A 21,417-nucleotide genomic window follows, 5' to 3' on the forward strand; every position below is an offset into this window, starting at 1 on the left:
GAGAAAACAACAACAAAAGTCTTTCTTCTTGGTTCCTCTAAGCAAAGCTAAAAATATTTCACTGAAGACGAAAAGAGGACAACAGAGAAACAAGCCCCAAGAGCACAAGAAAGCCAGAAAGGTAGTCTGGTTTGCAAACTACAGCATCCTGCTTCTTTTGTAGATAGCTCAAGCCAGCGCCTCCTTAGTTCACAACAGGAGAGCGGGGCCTGGCAGGATTCGACGGGCTCCTGGCTTCACATCTTCTAGCCTGTTCACAAGCCCCATTGTTCAAAGACTTCCTCCTACACATCTCGGTACCTATGTGATCAAGACCCAAAGAGCCACATCCCTACTTTGCAGCTCTCCTGGGGCTCTCAGCACAGTAGCTCCTCAACCGGACTGAATGTTGGAATCACCTGAGGAGCTTAAAACATGACCCATGCCTGCGTCCCACCGGACATGGATTCTAAAGTCATCGGGTTCATGTTTGGCCTGGGTATTGGGATTTTTTAAGCTCTTCAGGTGAGTTCAAAATGGTTCCAAGTTGAGAATCACTGCTCTAAAAGATACCGTCTCCTGTCTGAGGAACTCTGCACTCTCCCAGTTGGTTGATACCAAGAATAAACTCGGGTTTGAGGGCAGCCCTGCCAACACAGAGGAGTCTGTCTACATATGTTGGCTCTCAGCCTAAGTCCTCACCACCGAGAAATTCTGATTTAGCAGGTCAGGAATCAGACTTAGGTGCCTTAGTGTTTAAAAGTTCCCTCAGGTGATTCCTACATGTGAGGGTTGAGAACCATGGAGATATAGCCTTAAGCCTGTCACTATAATAATATCTGAATGTATCATAACTGCAGCAGAATGTAGTAGTAGTTTTATTATGATCGTGGGATTATGGGTACTCTTCCTTTTGAGTTAACATTTTTCATCTTGTCCTCATATACATTTACAGTGAAAAGATTTGGATGTGCCTTCTTTTCTTTATTTTTTTTCAGACTTTCATTGTGATCTCTAGGTCTCTAAACACTACTTTCAGAAATCTTAAATTAATTTTTGGTTACCAACCCTTTTTTTAGTTTCTCCTTTATGGGCTTTTAAAATCTGAATCAATTATTTTAAGAGTTTCCTGTACATTCTGTTAGCCTATTTAAGTATCCCTTCCTTACCTATAATTTCAGTAAATATTTGTGTAAAGACTTACTGTCTTTGCTGTGCTGTCAAATCCCTAGGAGGTCTGAGGGTGAGGCATGATAAGTCTGGAAGAATGGGCAGACCAAATCATGCAAGGCTTTTGATATAACAGGAAGAAGTTCTGGCTTCATTTTGAAGGCAAAAGATGCCACTGGAGTATTTGAAGTAGGTGAAAAACATAGTTTTGACCTATAGGAAGATGACTTTGACTGCAGAAGGGTAGATGGATTGGAGAGGACAGAAGTATGAAGAGAGATAGTACATAGGAGGCCATCAAAGAAGTAAAAAGCAGGGTGCCTGGGTGGCTCAGTGGGGTAAAGCCTCTGCCTTCGGCCTAGGTCATGATCTCATCGTCCTGGGATCGAGCCCCGTATCGGGCTCTCTGCTCAGCAGGGAGCCTGCTTCCCCCTCTCTCTCTCTGCCTGCCTCTCTGCCTACTTGTGATCTCTCTCCCTCTGTCAAATAAATAAATAAAATCTTAAAAAAAAAAAGCAGAATTCAGTAGAGAAAAATCAACAAAACTAAATGCTAGTTCTTTGAAAATTTTAATAAAATTAATAAACCTCTAGCTGGGCTAACCAAAAGAGAGAGAGAGAGAGAAGATACAAATGACTAATATCAGAAATAAAAGGGGCATCGTCATTACTGATCCTCTGGATATTAAAAGGACAATAAAGGAATATTGTGAACAAGTCTGTAAAGGCAGTTTGATAACTTAGGTACAATGGACCAATTCCTTGGAAGACACAAACTTCCAAAACTCACACAAGAAAAAAATAGATCATCTGAATAGCTCTGTTATCTACTAAAGAAATTGAATCAAAATTTAATAACCTTCCAAGACAGAGAACACTGCATTTAGTTGGTTTCACTGATGAATTCTATCAGACGTACAAGGAAGAGATGATACCAATTCTCTACAATCTACAATAGAAACAGAGGAAACACTTCGTAACTTATTTTGTAAAGCTAGCATTATCCTAAAATCAAAACAAGTTGAAGACGCTATAAGAAAAGGCTGGCTCAGTCAGTAGAGCATGTGACTCTTGATATTGGCGTTGTGAGTTCAAGCCCCCTATTGGATGTAGAGATTGCTTTTTTAAAAAGAAAGACATTATAAGAAAGGAGAACAACAGACCATTATCTCTTGTGAACATAACATAAGGCTGGCTCAGTCGGTAGAGCATGACTCTTGATCTTGGGGTCATGAGTTCAAGCCCTACATTGGATGTAGGAGACTGTTTAGAAAAGAAAAGAAATAAAAAGACATTATAAGAAAGGAAAACTATAGGGCTTCTGGGTGGCTCAGTGGGTTAAGCCTCTGCCTTTGGCTCAGGTCATGATCTCAGGGTCCTGGGATGGAGCCCCGCATCTGGCTCTCTGCTCAGCAGGGAGCCTGCTTCCCCACTCTCTTTCTGCCTGCCTCTCTACCTACTTGTGATCTCTCTTTGCCAAATAAATAAAATTTTTTTTAAAAAAAAAGGAAAACTATAGACTGTTCTCTCTCATGAACGTAACATAAAGATCCTCAAGAAAATATTAGCATACTGAATGTATATTCATTGTATAAAAAGAATCAAATACTGCAACTAAGTGGGAATCAAATACTACAACTAGGTGTGCAAGACTGATTCCACATCAGAAAATCGGTGACTGTATTCCATCCCATCATCAGGCAAAGGGGAAAATTTCATGATCATATCTATAAGACACAGGAAAAGCATTTGATACAATCCAATATCCAATTATGATTTTAGAAAAAAGAGTCAGCAAACCAGTAGTAGAGTATGATAAAGAACACCTATAAAAAACCAGGCAGTTAACATGCTGAATGATGAGAAAACTAGATGTGTTCCCCCAAGACTGGGCAAAGGCAGGAATGTCCCCTTTCACCACTCCTTTCCAGTATAATACAGTAACCGCCAGCTAATTCAAGTAAAAAGAAAGAAAAGAAAAGGAATTAAAAGGCATAGAGATGGGGAATGACGACATAAAACTGTCTCTTTTCACAGATGACATGATTGTCTCTGTAGAGAAACCCAGAGACTTATCAAAACACTCCCGAAGCACATTAGCAAGTATAGCAAGGCCATAGGATAGGAGGTTGATAATACACACAAGTCAATCTTTTCCAGTATACCAGCAATAAGCAATTGGAATTTGACATTAAAAACACAGTATCAGGGGCGCCTGGGTGGCTCAGTGGGTTAAGCTGCTGCCTTCGGCTCAGGTCATGATCTCAGGGTCCTGGGATCGAGTCCCACATCGGGCTCTCTGCTCAGCAGGGAGCCTGCTTCCTCCTCTCTCTCTCTCTCTGCCTGCCTCTCTGCCTACTTGTGATCTCTGTCTGTCAAATAAATAATAAAATCTTTAAAAAAAAAAAGAAACAGTATCATTGAAGAAGCACTGCGACAGTGGAGGCAGAGAGCGGAGTGATGCATCCACAAGCCCAGGAACACCAAGGGTTGTCAGCTGCTTCAGAGGAGCCCAGAGCAGATCCTCCCTCAGAGCGTCTAGAAGGAACTGCCTGAGGAAACCACCTTGAGTTTGAACTTCTGGCCTCTGGAACTGTGAGAGGATAAGTTACTGTTGTAAGCTTCCCTGCCCTGTGCCTTTGGGGTAATTTGTGGTGGCAGCCCCAGGAGCCTGATAGTGGGAGAAAGGAAGAAGTGCCAGGCAGGGGACCAGTGGCACAAATGCTTAGGGGTGCCAGGAAGGCCTGCTCTGCTTTGGAAGAGGCTGAAGATGTCCATCAGAGATGCCCAGACCTGCATGCCTATCTTTGATGTAGTTATGACACCTGTGGTGCATAGTTGTTTCCTACTAGGTCATAAAACTAGACTGTGACCCTCTGGAGGATAGCAAAGTCACATGCTTTAATTATTCCAATGTAAGCTTTGGGTTAGCAGAAACTGATGACATCTATACTAATTACTAATAGTATATTGCATGCCCTCTAAGCACCAAGCCTTATATACATTGTCTCTTTCAGTCCTCACCTCTAAGGTAGGTACCATTATTATCCCTGCTTTGCAAGTAAAAACTCAGGCCTTCAAAGAATTGCTGCATCTGGGAAAACAAACCCAATAGCTCCCATGTAAAAAAAAAATTGATCAGTCAATCAATAAAAACACAGCATCATTTACATAGCACACACATGCAAAGAAAGACTTAGGTATAAATCTAACTACACACACATACCTATTGGCAGGGGTTTGGAGACAGCCAAGTGAGTTGGAGAAAATAAGCCAAGTAAGAAAAATGAAAGGGAACAGTTTTTTCCTCAGTAGATTAGTGAAATGGTAATTCAAATGATCTAGAAGTAGTAAAAGCAGAAATCAAGCATTAGAACAGAAGCAGCCACTGACATTTCTGTAACTTTGCAAAGAATGCTCTGACCTACATTGTTGCAGGAAATCATTTGATCTTTCTATCCATTCTAGAAAATATGTGTTATTACAGCTGTTTAAAGAGTTGAGGAAACCAATTACCTCTTACCCGAGGTTACACAACTAGTAAGTAGAAGAGCTAGTTACTTCCACTCAAGTCTTTTTATCTTTCTGCCCATTGTTCTTTATATCAAAGAAAGCAAGAGCTTTGGGAAGAGCAGAAGATGGATTTTAGACTCAGTTTGTCTCGTCAAAAACGAGAATAATACTTACCTTAAAGTAGGGCTGCACCAAGGGTATGCAGAGCCCAAGCTAAAAATATTTTTTTAAGATTTTACTTATTTATTTGACAGAGAGCATGAATGAGCACAAGCAGGGGAAGTGGGAGTGGGAGAAGCAGGATCCCCACTGAGCAGGGAGTCTCATGTGGGGCTCACAGCACCCTGGGACCATGACCTGAGCTGAAGGCAGATGCTTAACAGCTGAGCCACCCAGGCGGCCCCTGGCTAAATATCTTTGTAACACCTCTGGTATATAAATGTGTTGATGGCTCCCCGTGCGATACAGTGATTTACTGATGAGGATTTAGAATGATAAGGAAAGAAGAGATGCTTATGTATTTGTTTATTGCCCTTTCAGGTCACATGAACGTTCTTCACAGTATCCAGATGCCATCTCTTTTCTGTTCAGGTTCAGGCATCTCTTCATGTATTTTATTGTCCAGTGCATCATTCCTGGCTAAGTCACACCTCCTGCCACAAGAAAAAACTAATAATACTATTACTATCCTCAGTACCTCGGCTCTCTGGAACCAGCTTTTGTTGTTGTTGTTTTAAGATTTATTTATTTTAGAGAGAAAGCATGGATGGTGGAAGGGGCAGAGGGCAAGGGAGGAAGAATCTCAAGCAGACTCCCTGTGGAGCGTGGAACCTGATGTGGGGCTGGATCTTATGACCCCGCGCTCGACCTGAAATCAAGAGCCAGATGCTGAACTGACTGAGGCACTCAGGTGCCCCAGCATTTGACAGATCTCCATATCCATTTATAATAAAAACTCTCAACACATGGGAATAGAGGGAATTTACCTCAACATAATAAAGACCATATATGACAAACCCACAGTGAACATCGTCAACAGTAAAAAGCTGAAAGCTTTTCCTCTAAGATCAGGAACAAGATAGGGGGGTTCACTCTCACCACCTTTATTCATCATAGTGTTAGAAGTCCTAGCCCAGACTGTTAGGTAAGAAGAAGAAAGGCATCCAGAGCAGAAAGGAAGAAGTGAAAGTGCCTATATTTGCAGACGATGTGATATTATATAGAGAAGATTCTAAAGACTCCACCAAAAAACCATGTGAACTGATAAATGGATTCAGTAAAGTTGCAGGATACAAAATCAATACACAAAGATCAGTTGCACTTTAATACGGCAGTAACTGTCGGTAAGAGAAATTCCTTAAAAATCCATTTACCTCAAAAAGAATAAAAGACTTAGAAATAAATTCAGCCAAAGAGGTGAAAGACCTGTACCACTGAAGACTATGAGACTTTGATGAAAGAAATTGAAGAAGGCAGAAATAAATGGAAAGATATACGCTGCTCTTGGATTGGAAGAATGAATTACATACCACTCAAACCAATCTACAAATTCAAATTCAATGCAAGCCCTATCAGAATTTATCATTTGAAATTTTATAGTGTTACAAATAGAATAGTACATCTCCCAAATATGTCTTCTCTTGGACTCTACACCCAGATGCTTGGATTTCAGGGCTGTACAGCCTTAGAAGACTATGGTAAAGCTAAATGAAATAATCAGGTCAACTATTAGTGTATGGTTAATGCTTAGTAAATGTTAGTTTCCATGTTCTTTCCACTACCACCCTGAAAAAGGATGTGGTTATTTTGTTTTGTTTTGTTTTGTTTTTTTAAGAAATGTAGAAACAAAATTGAATTGGAGCAGTTGCCACAGATCCCTGATGGGGAGTCTCTGTGAACATTTCCTCTACAGCTCAGGCTAAAGCACTTGCAAGAGCTTACAGGAGAGCACCCTCCCAGCCAAAAGGAAAGAAATGACCGAGGTCGTGGAGACAAAAGTAAACTGCAATAATGTCAGCTCCAAAATCACTGATCAAACAGCAGAGTGGCCTGGTTCATTGAAAAGGGATTACAGTGCAAAGTAGCAAGGGCTGAAAGGCAGGTCCTCTAGAGCTAAGAAATACCACCAATTCCAGATGGCTCAGATGAAGCCATCCCTCTGCCTTAAAGCGACGAGAGAGACAGAGGACAGTGCTGCCAAGTTTATTATAGATCACCGTAAATGGGGCCCAAACTATGGGAGCCCTAGCCTCCATTGGCGTTCACGAGAGCAAAGGGTCAGTAATGCCCAGGGCACAGTGGACTGGCCACCCCCAGATGTGGGGTGAATAAAGACACTGATGATAATGCAGGAGGAGCCAGCAGACCTGTAATAATGCAGCTAGTCGGAAAAGGCGGTCAGAAGAGATAGAAGTTATCCTTAAGGAGGGAAGTTTCATCTTGGAGCTGAAAGAACCTACGGCAGTGTTAAGTAGCCTTTCTTTCACTAATATGACTTCAGAAACAAAGAAAAATGAAAATGTGTAATGACAGAATAGGGCTGCTAAAGCTAACCTAAGCTGCTGCGGCCACTTCCCAAGTCATATTCTGGACACGGGTCTCTGGTAGCTGGGGAAATACATCTTTTTTTTTTTTTTTTCCTGTGTTCCAAGATTCATTGTTTATGCACCACCCCCAGTGCTCCGTGCAATATGTGTCCTCCTCAATACCCACCAGCGGGCTCACCTAACCCCTCACCCCCCCCCCCCAAAACCCTCAGTTTGTTTTTCAGAGTCCAGTCATTCATGGTTCATCTCCCCCTCCGATTTCCCCCAACTCACTTCTCTCCATCTCCCCATGTCCTCTGTGTTATTCCTTATGCTCCACAAGTAAGTGAAACCATATAATTGACTCTCTCTGCTTGAGTTAAGAAATGCATCTTCATCAGGACGGTGAGGGAGGATAGCATTGAAGAAGCGGTGGTGGGGCTAGCTCAGGGCTGAGGGTTCTTTTTTTTCTTTTTTTTTAAGATTTTATTTATTTATGTGAGAGAGAGCATGAGAGGGGAGAAGGTTAGAGGGAGAAGCAGATTTCCCATGGAGCTGGGAGTCTGATGCAGGACTCAATCCCAGGACTCTAGGATCATGACCTGAGCTGAAGGCAGTTGCCTAACCAACTGAGCCACCCAGGCACCCTGCTCTGAGGGTTCTTATCTGATGGTAATATTGGCTAGCTCTGATTAAATTGCTCTACTGGCTGGAAAGGACACTACTGTTTATTCACTGCTGCTAGTCAGGCAGTGTGTCAGGTGTTACCTACACTGTCTGGTTCCATGGTCAGGACCAGTTCCTGAACTCTATGGCAGTGAGCTGGGGGCCTAATGAAGGAGGAGACATAGCCGGGGACTGATCTGATTTCAGTCCTCTCAGAGAAGGTTCTGGAAATTAGTTCATTGCTCACAAGATGCCTGTCACTGGACTTGAGAGGCCCAGGAAGAATCCTCACAGTCCCATCTCCATTTCTCACATCCATCACCACATCTCCCCCACACTTTCTGCTAATTAACCTTCCAACTAGTCAAGGTAACCAGTTGAGTTCACGCCAACAAACATTTTGTTGGGTGTTTCCGTACTCTGTGCCGTGCATGGTGCCCAGGTGCTCTACACCAGGCTGAGTTTTCATGGTCTAGGAGAGAAGTCTCATTTAAAGGGACATTTACTCTTTGGTGTAACTGGTGATGGGCCAGAACCAGGTCCCAGCCATTATTGTGTCCCTAGTCCCAGGCCAGTGTCCTGCAGTGTCCCACAACAAGGCTGTTACAGTGAGCGTGTATTGAGAGAAAACTAAGTGCCAGCCGTTATACTAAGCACTTTATTCTCTCTCTTTTTTAAAATAAGTAATGTTAGCAATTTTATTCAAAATCATCAAAAACTGGAAGGAGCCAAGATACCTGTCAAGGTGAATGGACACACAAAGTGTATCCATACAATTAAATAATATTCAGTGGCAAAAACAAATGAACTATTAAGCCACACAAAGACCTGGATACAGTTTATTTGTTGTTGTTTTTGTTGTTGCTGTTTTTGTATTTTTTGGTCATGTCTTTTTTTTTTTTTAAGTTTATATTTTAATTCCAGTTACTTAAAAGCACTTTATTCTTAGCCTAACCCTCAGGACGGTTGTGTGAGTACCATTCCAGTTTTTAAAGATGTGGCCGTGAAGGCACAGAGCAAATCCGTAGTGTGGCCAAAGTCATGCAGCTAGGAAGGGTGGAGCCAGGACACAAGTCCGAGCAGAGTGACTCGCCTGCAAATGTTTGTTGAGCGAATGCGTGAACGAGTGAATGAGAGGGATGGAGGGGAGGGGGCAGGAAAGAGCATGGCAACAAGTGAGCCAGCTAGGGTGAAAGTAGGCTGGGTGAAATGAGGTCTGTAGGCAGGTGGGTTGGTTCTGCTGGGGAGGGAAATGGGTGCAAAGGTGACGAGGCAGTCGCTGGCCAGGGTGGGGAGGGGCGAGCAGAGGAAGGCCAGCCCTTCTTCTTTTGTATTAGGTCTGTCCCCCTCCTCCCCATTCCCTACCTCCTCAAGGACAGTTGTCCTATAGCTGTCCTGTCTCTTGACGCATCAGGAGTTGCCCTCTTATTCCAGCCAAATGACAAATGTGCTAAACTGTCTCTTAACCTCAAAAAACATCTTTCCCGGCTTCCTCCCTTCATCTGTTGCCGCATTTCTCTGTTTCCCCTTAGAGCAAAAACAGTAGTCTCTGTTCCGCGACTCCACTCGTTCTCTTTTCCCTTAAACCCACTGAAATCAGCCTTTCACCCCTACTCTCCAGTGAACCAGCTCTTTCAAGGTCAGGAGTAATCTCCGAGTTGTCAAAGCCAGCTGTCCAGCAAGTGGCCACACCTTGCCAGGCCTTCCACTGTGTTCCATGCAGGTGGTTCCTGTGTCCTCCTTGAAATACTCCTGGCCTTTGGCCACGGAGAGAGCACTGACTCTCTCCAGATTAGTGTTCTGTCTCATGGACCGCCCCTTCCAGTCTTTCCTTACCTCCCCAGCATTGATCCCTAAATGCACTCTCCTACTGGGCATCCTTCAGGGACGCGCCCCTATCACAGAATCCAAACCAGAGCGAGGCATTCGGATGCCTGCCTCTGCCACCTCGCGTTTCACATAACCATGTGTGGTGCTCTAGGGGATGGCCGGCCCTCCGGGGGTGCTTTCTCACCACATCCTCCCAAGATCCTTGGGAACTGAGTGGTTCCAATTTGCAGATGAGCAGGATGAGAATCAGATTTTCCATCACTGGCCCAAGGTCACACAACTTGCTGGTGACCTCTGGGAAAGTGTCTCATTCCAGATCCTGTGCTCTTCCCACTTAGAACCTCTGCATGGCCTGATCCTTAAACTCAGTGCTGCTGGGTGAGGCAGGGGAGTGGAAGTGTGGTTCCTTTTCTTGGGTTCCAGTCTGTCCGCCTGGCTTTCCTCTTGAGTGCAGTGGTTCGCACTCTTCACCCCAGGGGCTTGGTAGTCACGTTTGCAGGACAATGGGTGCTCTTACTGGTTGAAATGCTAAATCTCCCAAAATGAAAGGCCAGCTGGAGAGTATGAGAAGAACAAGGGCTGAATGATCTGATCAGACATCTGTGGGGGCCTCCTGGCATTTGGAGTGTGAGTGCCTTAGAGAAACTAACTATTCTGGCCGGAGGGAGTTGGCGACTGTTAATCTTGGTAGTTTTGACCGCTAACTGCCCCAGAGGTCCCAGCCTGCTGTATGACTCAGAATCCCCAACACTCCCCCTATTCTTCTCTCCCTGGGGTAGTCAGGAGGCCACTGCTAAGGCATTTTAATTTGGTAATAACTTGACCTGGCCCACTGTCCTCGGGGCTGTATGTTCTAAAAGTTACTGTCGTCTTTTAAATGGGGGTTGATTTAGAACTGCTCATCCTCGACGTTGGGCTACCTTGCACTCTCATGGGAAGAGCCTTCCCGGCTGGGTTCTGGCTTTCCTGTGCTCCAGCTGGCCAGTGTCCCCCCCCCCCCCCCCCGCTTCTCCATGATAGATGACCTGAGTCTGCAGACCTGGGACCGCCCATGGCCCTTATTCCTGAAGCATCTCGCCAGAGGTTGACAGTGTAAACCAGACAGAGGAGATACGTGGCCAAAGGCTTGTCTCTTGTCGTGTATACATTTCTGTGGGGCAATGTGTTTGAGGGGCAACTGCAGTCCTTTCGTCTTCAGTGTGAGACCTTCTGGAACTGAGAAAGAACACAGGAACAGTTAGAAGGCAGGCATACAGATGGCAGGGGGTTGGGAGGCACGGGTAGGAGGAACTCATGACACCTCGCTGCTTGTCTACACACTTTCAAATAGCAGTGTGAGGCCTTCTTGACTCTCTTCTCTACCCCTCTCTACCAGCGCTGACCACTTCCATGCTGCCTGCGGACTCGGCTCTTCCCCGTGTGATGGCGCTTACCATGGTCCGCGCTGTGGTGGCGCCATGCTGGGAGCTCGTGCCCTGCTGTCTGCCACTTCCCTAGCCGTAGGATCTTGGATAAGTCTCTGTCTTTCTGAGCTCCTGTGTAAATTAATAACTGAGAGGACCTACTCACATGACTGTTGAAGACCTGAAAAAAAAAAAATCTTTCAGTCCCTGTGCCTTGTCTGAGAGCTTCCTGCAAGGTCATCCACTGTGCTGGAGTGTAGATTTCATTTCGGAAATACAGTTGCTCACATAAGAAAATAGTTACGTAAATTCTCTTGTTAAACCTTTGACTCTCCTTTGCCTACCAAATAAAGTCTCAGCGCTGGCTTAGCACTGGGCATTTGCATCTGCATTTCTGGCTTCACATTTCATTGGTAGGAAAGGCTATATATATATATAAAAGTAGACTTCTGGAAGAAATTGCACATGGATACAGCTGAGTTTATCTAAATTCAGTGAGCATTTACTCTGTGCCAGGCCCTGGACTAGGCCCATAGGGGCACATGAGTGAATCACACATGACACACGCTAGCGGTGGCATCATCGTTCCCGGCTCTCCAGTCCAGGCGCCAGCTCTCTTCCCCCTAGACCTGCCCCACCCAGTTCCTGCAGAAGGCAGCCCTGAGGGGAGACCTACCATGGGGCCCCAGCTTGGTAGAGCAGCTGGGCATCAGTGTGTTGGCAGCGGGCCCAAGGGTGGAGGCGGGGGGGGAAGGGGTTTGGGCCTGGGAACTGGCAGCCTGCCAGGGCTCCCTCAGGTGCCTCAGCACGCAGGGCCTCCAGCCTCGCAGACACTGAATGTGTCCTGTTCTTCCACTGTGGTTTCCTCAGGACTGCACTGGCAAGAATTTTTGGTGGCAGAGCAGGGACTCCAGCCCCACGGAGAGCACATAAGGACATCAAAGCCCAAAGATATGAAGGGATTTGACTGTAGTTGCTGCCACAAAATCAGAGCTGGGACACACAAGTCCTCTGAAAAAAATATTCCGCAGATATTCAGCAAACACTCTGGGTTGTGGGCTCCTGAGATTGTCTTATTTCTGGTACAAGTTCGTGAGACTGTAGCAGAGTCATGTTGCTCTGTCAGAAAATTACAGACATCTGAGATGCCTGGGTGGCTCAGTTGGTTAAGCTGCTGCCTTCGGCTCGGGTCATGATCCCAGGGTCCTGGGATCGAGTCCCGCATCGGGCTCCTTGCTCAGTGGGGAGCCTGCTTCTTTCTCTGCCTCTGCCTGCTGCTCTGCCTGCTTGTGTTCTCCCACACTCTCTCTCTCTAACAAAGAAATAAATAAATAAATAAAATCTTAAAAAAAAAAATTACAGACCTCTTCTGTGGGCCCGTCGCTTCGCAAGGGACTGGAGATGCAGGGTTAAATCAGACTCCAGCTTTGGGAATTCACAGCTTAATGAGGGAGGCGCACTCCCAGCAATTCTAGTACAATATGGTATATAATGTGGGTGGCAGGGGGACGGACTGTAGGGCACAGGGGAGGCATTTAGCCCAACCTGGGGGTCAGGGGATTTCTCCCAGTGGAGTGGAGACCTGAACTTAGTTGTGAAGGACTAGTAGGCGTAGCTAGGTGGAAAGGGGCAAGGAAGAACATTCCAGGCACAGAGAATAGGAGAGCAGGAGAGCATCTATAACTAAACATCTGATCTTGACAGCTATAGCCCCAAAATATTCTTGGCTGTAGGACACTGAGAGTGGGTTCCCACTGGCTGGGTCCTAGTACGTCTGTGTGGAGAGAATAGAGGCAGGCGTGGCTGGTGTATCAGGCCCCACAATGAAGCCTAAGAGGTCAGTGCCTGTGACTGTCAAAGCCCCGGCCGCTCTTCCCTAGGTCTTGGGACTCCACTTGCCCGGCCTGGAAGCCTGGATGGAATTCCTGCTTTCCTTGGGATTAAGCTTGCTGCAAAGAATCTGTGCAAAACCAATGAGTTCCTTTTACCAAATTCTGTAAGAGGGGCGTTGCTAATTTATTTATTCCTTTAGGCCTTTGGGTTTAGGATTTCTACCCCCCCACCCCATCCCCCAGAAGTGTTGGTGTAGAAAAGGGGCTGAAAGCCTGATTGCTGAGAATGAAGCTTTATTCAATGTTTTAAAAAACCCACAGCTCTTCAAGAACTAATACCCCACTGATTGCTCAGTGCCTGGCAAACTGTGACTTTCCTTCTCTTCCCATAGGCCTGCTGAGTTAGCTACCAAGTACGCAAACTTTTCAGAGGGAGCTTGCAAGCCTGGCTATGCTTCAGCCCTGATGACTGCCATCTTTCCCCGGTAAGTGCTTCCCTTTCTTCCCGCGGCCCAGGATGTGCTCGGAGAATACGAGATTCTGTTGTAACTCACCTCTATGTCCTAGAGTCTGTGGGTGCCTGGAAAGGGCTTGTTTCGGTGGTTCCTATGCCAGTCCTACTCTCTGCCCTTGCTGTACCTTACCCACATCCTGCCTCTGGGAGCTTCCACCTGCCAGCACAGCCTGTCTCTGTGGAGGGGAGGGAGCGGGTTGAACCTTCGTGGCTGCTCCTTGGAAGCCAGGTACCTAGGGGCAGCCAGACAAGGCTACCCAGCACAGAGGCTCCGAGCCACGTATCAAAACTACGTGGCTTCAGGGAAACGTATCTAAGTAAAGCAGGGAACAAAGAGGAGTTTCAGAGGCTGGCTGTTCTAGCATCTTCTCTCTTTGTCCATTTTGCATTCTGGCGTTCCTTATTTCCTGATTCCATGCTTGCTGAAGGAAACCATGCCAAACTCTGGGCGTCCCTTTCACTACTGCTGAAGGGCCTTACTTACATGTCTGCTTTTTCCTCTTGGGTTTTCTTTCCGCGAAGCCATGGTATAGAGACAGTACTGACATGCCAGGATGGACTTTGCAGCCCGGGGTGCCGAGACTATCGGGGTCATTTTGTTCCTTTGGAAAGTTCTTGGAGTGTCTGACTTAGAGTGGCTAGAGGAAAAGCTGCCCAGGACCCTCTGGGAGTCGGGTTGTGGCACTTGTGCCACAGGGAGGAGCTCTGGAGGTGGCAGTGGCCTCTTGGGGTATGATCTGTTCACTGTGGGAATGGTTTGCATCCCATCACTGAGCAGGCTGAGGTTAGGGCACACAACGTGCCTGGAGAGGAATGCTGAGAAACAGCTTGCCTGAAAGTAAATCCAGAATATTCAGTTTTTATGCTTTTTTTTTTTTAAGATTTTATTTATTTATTTGAGAGAGAGCATGCACATGCGTGAGTTGGGGGGAGGGAGAGAGGGAGAAGCACAAGCAGACTCCCTTTGAGCAGAGAGCCCGATGCAGGGCTCCATCCCAGGACCTTGAGATCATGATCTGAGCCAAAGACTGACGCTTAACGGACTGAGCCACCCATGCGCCCCACTCCTTTTCTTTCTCTAATGTGAGCAACCCAAGCTTGGCTCCTTGTCTAAAACAGGGGCTCTGCTGGCTGAGTATCTGGTGTCTCGATGGAAATCTCTCTGTCCAGGGTGTACCTTCTGACTTTATTCCAAACAATATTTTCCCCCCATCTATGTATTGAGCACCTCTAAAGTGTCTGGTGCTATGTTGCATATTCTTATAAATGTTTTTGTAGGCTTACTTGACTCGGTCTGCTGGGCCAGACACCCGTGAGTTTTTCTTGACCTGGATATAGGCGTGGTTTGTCTTTTTTTTTTTTTTTTAACTTTTTCTAATTGAAAGTAATACAAGCATCTGGTTAAAGAAATAATAACTGAAAATGTGCAAAAGGGTATATACTCCTGCTCCAGATCCCTGCCCCAGAGACAGCCAGGGGTACCGTAAATAGAGCATCATGTTTATTGTTTTGTATCTTGCTTTTTGCTCCTAATAATATATGTTAGAGATTATCCTCTTACCAGCATATATGGTAATCTTATTTGTATGATTGCATAGCATACGATTGTATGGCTATATCATAATTTTTTTAAAAGTAAGATTTATTGAAGTTTAATTTACATGCATTAAAATTGACATTTTGATATAGTTATAGGGGTTTTGATAAATGCATACGTTTGAGCAACCACTACAACAGTCCACCAGAACATTTCCCAACATCAGCCCCTGAAATTTCCCTTGACTGCTTTGTAGTTAACCATTCCCCTGACCCCCAGGCCCTTACAACCGCTGATCAGTTTTCTGTTCCTGGAGTGTCTCCAGAATGTATATTAATGGAATCACATAGTGGGAAGCCTTTTGATGGTGCCTTTTTCATTTAGTATAATGTATTTGAGATTCACATGTGTGTTGTGTGTATCATTTGTTCCTTTTTACTGCTGAATGGCATTCTGTTGTATGGATGTAATATAGTGTGTTCATCTGTTCACTAGGCAAAAGACATTGGGGTAAGTTCTAGTTTGGAGTGATTATAATGAAAGCCACTTATAATAGGGTGTATGTTTGACTCTACAGGAGATTGCCAAACTGTTTTCCAAATTGACTGTGTTTTGCTTTCCTGCCATCAATGTTGAAGAGTTCCGGTTGCTCCACATCTCTGCTATCAGTGTTTTGAGTTGTAGCTATTCTAATTTATAGTGATACCTGACTGTGGTTTTAATTTGCATTCTACGAATGACTAAGGATATTCAGTTTCATTTTCATGTGCTTATTTGGCATTCTTTTTTTTTTTTTTTTTTTAAGATTTTTTGATGTATTTATGTGACAGAGAGAAAGCGATCACAAGTAGGCAGAGAGGCAGGCAGAGAGAGGAGGGAAGCAGGCTCTCCACTGAGCAGAGAGCCCGATGTGGGGCTTGATCCCAGGACCCTGGGATCATGACCTGAGCTGAAGGCAGGGGCTTAACCCACTGAGCCACCCAGGCGCCCTGGCATTCTTTTTTTTTTTTTTTTTTTAATAGATTTTATTTTATTTCAGTGTTCCAAAATTCATTGTTTATGCACCACACCCAGTGCTCCATGCAATACATGCCCTCCTTAATATCTACCACCAGGCTTACCCAACCCCCCCCTCCCCTCCCCTCCAAAACCCTCAGTTTGTTTCTCAGACTCCATAGTCTCTCTTGGTTTGTCTCCCCCTCTGGATTTCCCCCACTCACTTCGGTCCTTCTCCCAGTGCCCTCCATGTTAATCCTTATGCTCCACAGGTGGGCGAAACCATGTGATAATTGACTCTCTCTGCTTGACTTATTTCTCTCAGCATAATCTCTTCCAGTCCCATCCATGTTGAAACAAAAGTTGGGTATTCATCCTTTCTGATGTTTGGCATTCTTTTATCTTTGAGGATTTGTCGAAATCTCTTTTTTTAAACTGGTTGTCTTCCTATTGAATTGTAAGACAGCTTTACATATGGTGGATAGAAGACCTCTGTCAGGTGATTTGCAAATATTATCTTCCAGTCTATGGCTTGTCTTTTTATTCTCTTAATAATGTCTTTTACAGAGCAGAAATTTTTAATCATGATGAAGTCCAGTTTATTAATTTTTGTCTTTTTTTTTTTAAAGATTTATTTATTTATTTGACAGAGAGAGAGAGACAGTGAGAGGGGGAACACAAACGGGAGTGGAAGAGAGAGAAGGAAGCTTCCAGCTGGGCAAGGAGTCCAGTGTGGGGCTCGATCCCAGGATGCTGGGATCATGACCTGAGCCAAAGGCAGATGCTTAACCACTGAGCCGCCTAGGCACCCCTCAGTTTTTTCTTTTATGGATTTTGTTTTTGATATCTTACCTAAGAAATCTAACCCTAGTCCAAAGTCAAAAGGTCTTTTCCTATGTTTTCTTCTAGATTTTTATAGGTTTAGCCCTTACATTTAAGTACGTGACCTGTATCAAATGAATTTTTATATATAGTTTCGCATATGTACGCTCAGTTGTTCCAGAACCATTTGTTGAAGACTAGTCTGTCTTCATTCAGTTATGTTGGCATATTTGTTGAAAGTCAACTAGGCATGTATATGTGGGTCTCTTTCTGGAATCCGTGTTCCATTCCACCGATGTTTATGTCTGTCCTTACACCGATATCACACCAATATAAATTAATATAAACAACCAGGTCTTCTGTTAATAAAGACAGCTTTATTTCTTCCTTTTCAATCTGGATGCCTCTTCTTCCTTTTTCTGGCTCATTGCACTGGCTAGAATCTTCAGTACAGTGTTGAACAGATGAGGTAAGAGTGAATATACTTGCCTTGTTTCCAGTCCAGGGGGAAAATCTTTAGTCTTTCACTATTAAGATGTTAGCTGCAGGTTTTTCATAGATAACCTTTCAGATCGAGGAAGTTGTCTTTACTGCTGGTTTGTTGAGAATGTTTATAATGAATAGTGTTGAATTTTGTCACATGCTTCTTTTTCTGGATCTTTTGACATGACCATACGGCTTTTTTTTTTTTCTTTAGTCTATTAATATGATGAATCACAATGATTTGTTCTTTATTGATTGATTCTCAAATGTTAAACCAGCCTCGAATTACTAGAATAAACTTCATTTGGCTCTAATGTATTGTTCTTTTTATATATGGCCGGGTTCAATTTACTAATGTTTTTTTTTTTTTTTTTTTTAAAGATTTTATTTATTTATTTGACAGAGAGAGATTACAAGTAGGCAGAGAGAGAGAGAGAGAGGGAAGCAGGCTCCCTGCCGAGCAGAGAGCCCGATGCGGGACTCGATCCCAGGACCCTGAGATCATGACCTGAGCCGAAGGCAGCGGCTTAACCCACTGAGCCACCCAGGCGCCCTACTAATGTTTTATTAAGGATTTTTGTTCACATAAACAGTCATGTGAAATATTGCTCTGTAGTTTTCTTGTAATGTCTTTAGTTTTGGCATCAGGGTAATGCTGACATCATAGGACAGGTGAGAAAAATATTCCTTCATCTGCAGTATCCTGTAAGTTTTGTGTAGAACTGATAATAATTTTCTTTAAATGGTTGATAGGATTTATGAGCAAAGATACCTAGGGAGACCTAGGTTTCTTATTAAGAAAGTCCTTTTGGGACGTGTGGGTGGCTCAATTGATTGAGCATCTGACTTTTGGTTTCCACTCAGGGCACGATGTCATGGGTTGTGAGAGTGAGCCCCATGCGGGGCTCTGCACTGATTGGGAAGTCTGCTTGAGCTTTTATCCCTCACCTTCTGCCCCTCTTCCCCTTTCTCTCTCGAATAAATAAATAAATCTTAAAAAAAAAAAAAAAAGGAAAATCCCTTTGTGGGCAGGTTTTTTTAAAACTAAGAATTATATTTCTAAAAAGAAAAAAGAATTTCATTTCTTTAATAGATATAGAACTTTCATATTTCTATTCAGGTTTCCTATTTCTTCTTTGGTGTAGTTAATGCCCGACAGGGAATTTGTAGATTTCATCTCAGTTGTTAAATATACTGACATGAAACACATAATTTCTCTTTTTTTCCTAGTCTTTGTGGTTAGAGGTTTATCATTTCGATTGATCTTCTCACAGAACTAGCTTTTGGGCTCCTTGATTTTTCTCTTTTGGTATTTTTCTCACTATAATCATTGTTTTCTACTCTTTATTATTTCGTACCTTACAATTATTGGGGTTTAATTTATTCCTTGTTTCTTGAGATAGAAGATTAGACCACTGATTTGATTCCTTGATTTCATGCTACAAATTTTTCTCTATATGCTGTATCAGCTGGGATGCCTGGTGGCTCAGTCGGTTAAGTATCTGCCTTTAGCTCAGGTCATGATCTCAGGGTCCTGGGATGGAGCCCTGCATCAGGCTCCCTGCTCAGCATGGAGTCTGCTTGTCCCTCTCCCTCTGCCCCTCCCCCCAGCTTGTGCTCTTTCTCTCTCTGTTTCCTCTCAAATGAATAAAGTCTTTTTTAAAAACTATCAGCGACATCCCACAGATTTTGATATTGTATTATTATTTTCATTGAGTTAAAGATATTTTCTAACTTCACTTGTGATTTCTACTTTGACCCGTGGTTCTTTTGACATTTTGCTTCATTTCCAAATATTTGAGGATGTTGCAAATATCTTTTTGTTGCAGATATCTGGCTTATTTTTGTTCTGATCAGAGAATATTTTTTGTATAATTTTAATACTTTTAAGTTGATTGAGACCTGAGTCATGGGATAAAACGTGTTCCATTTTGGTGATGGTTGATATCAAAAAACAAAGAGAGAAAGAGAGAAAAAAACAAGTGTTGACAGAGATGTAGGGAAATTGGAACCCCTGTATACTGTTGGCCAGAATGTAAAATAGTGCAGCCACTATGGAAACAGTGTGATAATTTCTTTAAAAAATTGAAAATGGAGTGACTATGTAACCCAGCAATTCCATTTCTGGATATACACTCAAAAGAAATGAAAGCAGGGTCAAGCTGGTATTTGTACACCCGTGTTCAGAGCAGCATTACTTTACAATAGCCAAAGCAATCCAGGTGTCTGTCTAGAGAGATGGAAGGATAAACAAAATATGATATAGTTATACAATGGAACATTATTCAGCCTTAAAAAGGAAGGAAATTTTTTTTTAAAGATTTTATTTATTTATTTGACAGAGAGAGATGACAAGCAGGCAGAGAGGCAGGCAGAGAGAAAGGAGGAAGCAGGCTCCCTGCCGAGCAGAGAGCCCGATGCGGGGCTCGATCCCAGGACCCTGAGACCATGACCATGAGCCGAAGGCAGCAGCTTAACCTACTGAGCCACCCAGGTGCCCCGGAAATTTTTTTTTTTTTAAAGATATTATTTATTTACCTGACAGAGAAAGACACAGTGAGAGAGGGAACACAAGCGGGAAGAGTGTGAGCGGGAGAAGCAGGCTTTCGCTAAGTAGGGAGCCCAATGTGGGGCTCAATCCCAGAACCCTGGGATCATGACCTGAGCCAAAGGCAGGAGCCTAACGATTGAGCCACCCAGGTGCCCCAAAAGGAAGGAAATTTTAAGATGCTACATGTGTGAGCATTAAGGACATTATGCTAAGTGAAATAAGCCAGTCATAGAAAGAAAAATACATTTGGTTCCACTTAAATGAAGTACATGGCGTAGTCAAATTCATAGAGACAGAAAACAGATTCATGGTTACCAGCGGTTGGGGGGAGGGAAAATGGGAAGTTGCTTAGTGGATGTAGAGTTTCCATTTTGGAAGACGAAAAGACTTCTGGAGACTGGTTGCATAATGTGTATGTATGTACTTTCATACTACTGAATTGTATACTTAAAAATGTTTAAGATGGGGGGCATCTTGCATGCAACTCTTGATCTTGGGGTCATGAGTTTGAGCCCCATGTTGGACACAGAGCTTACTTTAAAAAAAATGTTTAAGATGTGGGCACCTGGGTGACTTAGATAGTTAAGCGCCTAACTCTTTTTTTTTTTTTTTAAGATTTTATTTATTTATTTGACAGAGAGAGATTACAAGTAGGCAGAGAGAGAGAGGAGGAAGCAGGCTCCCCGCTGAGCAGAGAGCCCGATGCGGAACTCGATCCCAGGACCCTGAGATCATGACCCAAGCCGAAGGCAGCGGCTTAACCCACTGAGCCACCCAGGCGCCCGCGCCTAACTCTTGATTTTGGCTTGGGTCATGATCTCAGGGTCCTGGGTTCGAGCCCTGCATCAGGTTCCATGCTCAGAGGGGAGGCTGCTTGAAGATTCTGTCTCTGCCTCTCACTCTGTTTCCCTGTGCTTACATGGTCTCTCTCTCAAATAAACAAATCTTTTAAAAAGAGTTTAAGGGGTGCCTGGGTGGCTCAGTGTGTTAAGCCTCTGCTTTGGCCCAGGTCATGATCCAGGGTCCTGGAATCAAGCCCTGTACCGGGTTCTTGCCCAGTGGGGAGCCTGCTTCCCTGACCCCGCCTGCCTCTCTGTATACTTGTGATTTCTTTCTCTCTGTCAAATAAATAAATAAAATCTTTTTAAAAAAGAAAGTTTTAAGATGGTAAACTTTATGTTATGTGTATGTTACCACAATTTTTAAGTGATCTCTACACCCAAGGTGGGGCTTGAACTCATAACCCTGAGATCAAGGCTCAGTTGCATGCTCTACCCACTGAGCCAGCCAGGTGTCCCCAATTTTTAAAAAAATTTTAATGAGAGGGAAGTTTATTATAGTTATCCACAAACTTTTTTTTTTACTGTGGGTCTTTCTTCCTTTCTATAGATACATATTTCCATAGGGTTTCCCTTTTTATCTGCCTGAAGAACTTCTTATAATGATTCCTATGAGTCAGATTTAATGGCAATGCAGTCTTTCAGCTTTGGTTTTGCTGATAAAGTCTTTATTTTACATTAAGATTTTTTTCTTTTCAAAGATTTTATTTATTTGTCAGAGAGAGAGGGAGAGAGCACAAGAGGGAGTGGGCAGGCAG

At 43.8% G+C, this 21,417-nt stretch overlaps 1 protein-coding gene across 3 annotated transcripts in view; it reads left to right on the forward strand.

Annotated features, from left to right (window-relative positions):
* Positions 1-21,417, forward strand: part of ST3GAL3 (ST3 beta-galactoside alpha-2,3-sialyltransferase 3) — a 191,546-nt gene that overhangs the window by 101,761 nt on the left and 68,368 nt on the right. For all 3 annotated transcript variants that reach the window (XM_082687201.1, XM_082687202.1, XM_082687203.1), the window contains one exon: positions 13,310-13,402. In XM_082687201.1, the coding sequence (XP_082543327.1) occupies positions 13,310-13,402 (93 nt within the window). The remainder of the gene's footprint in view (positions 1-13,309; positions 13,403-21,417) is intronic.

Source organism: Mustela nivalis, assembly GCF_964662115.1.
Source record: "Mustela nivalis genome assembly, chromosome: 10".
NCBI classification, from domain to species: Eukaryota; Metazoa; Chordata; class Mammalia; order Carnivora; family Mustelidae; genus Mustela; species Mustela nivalis.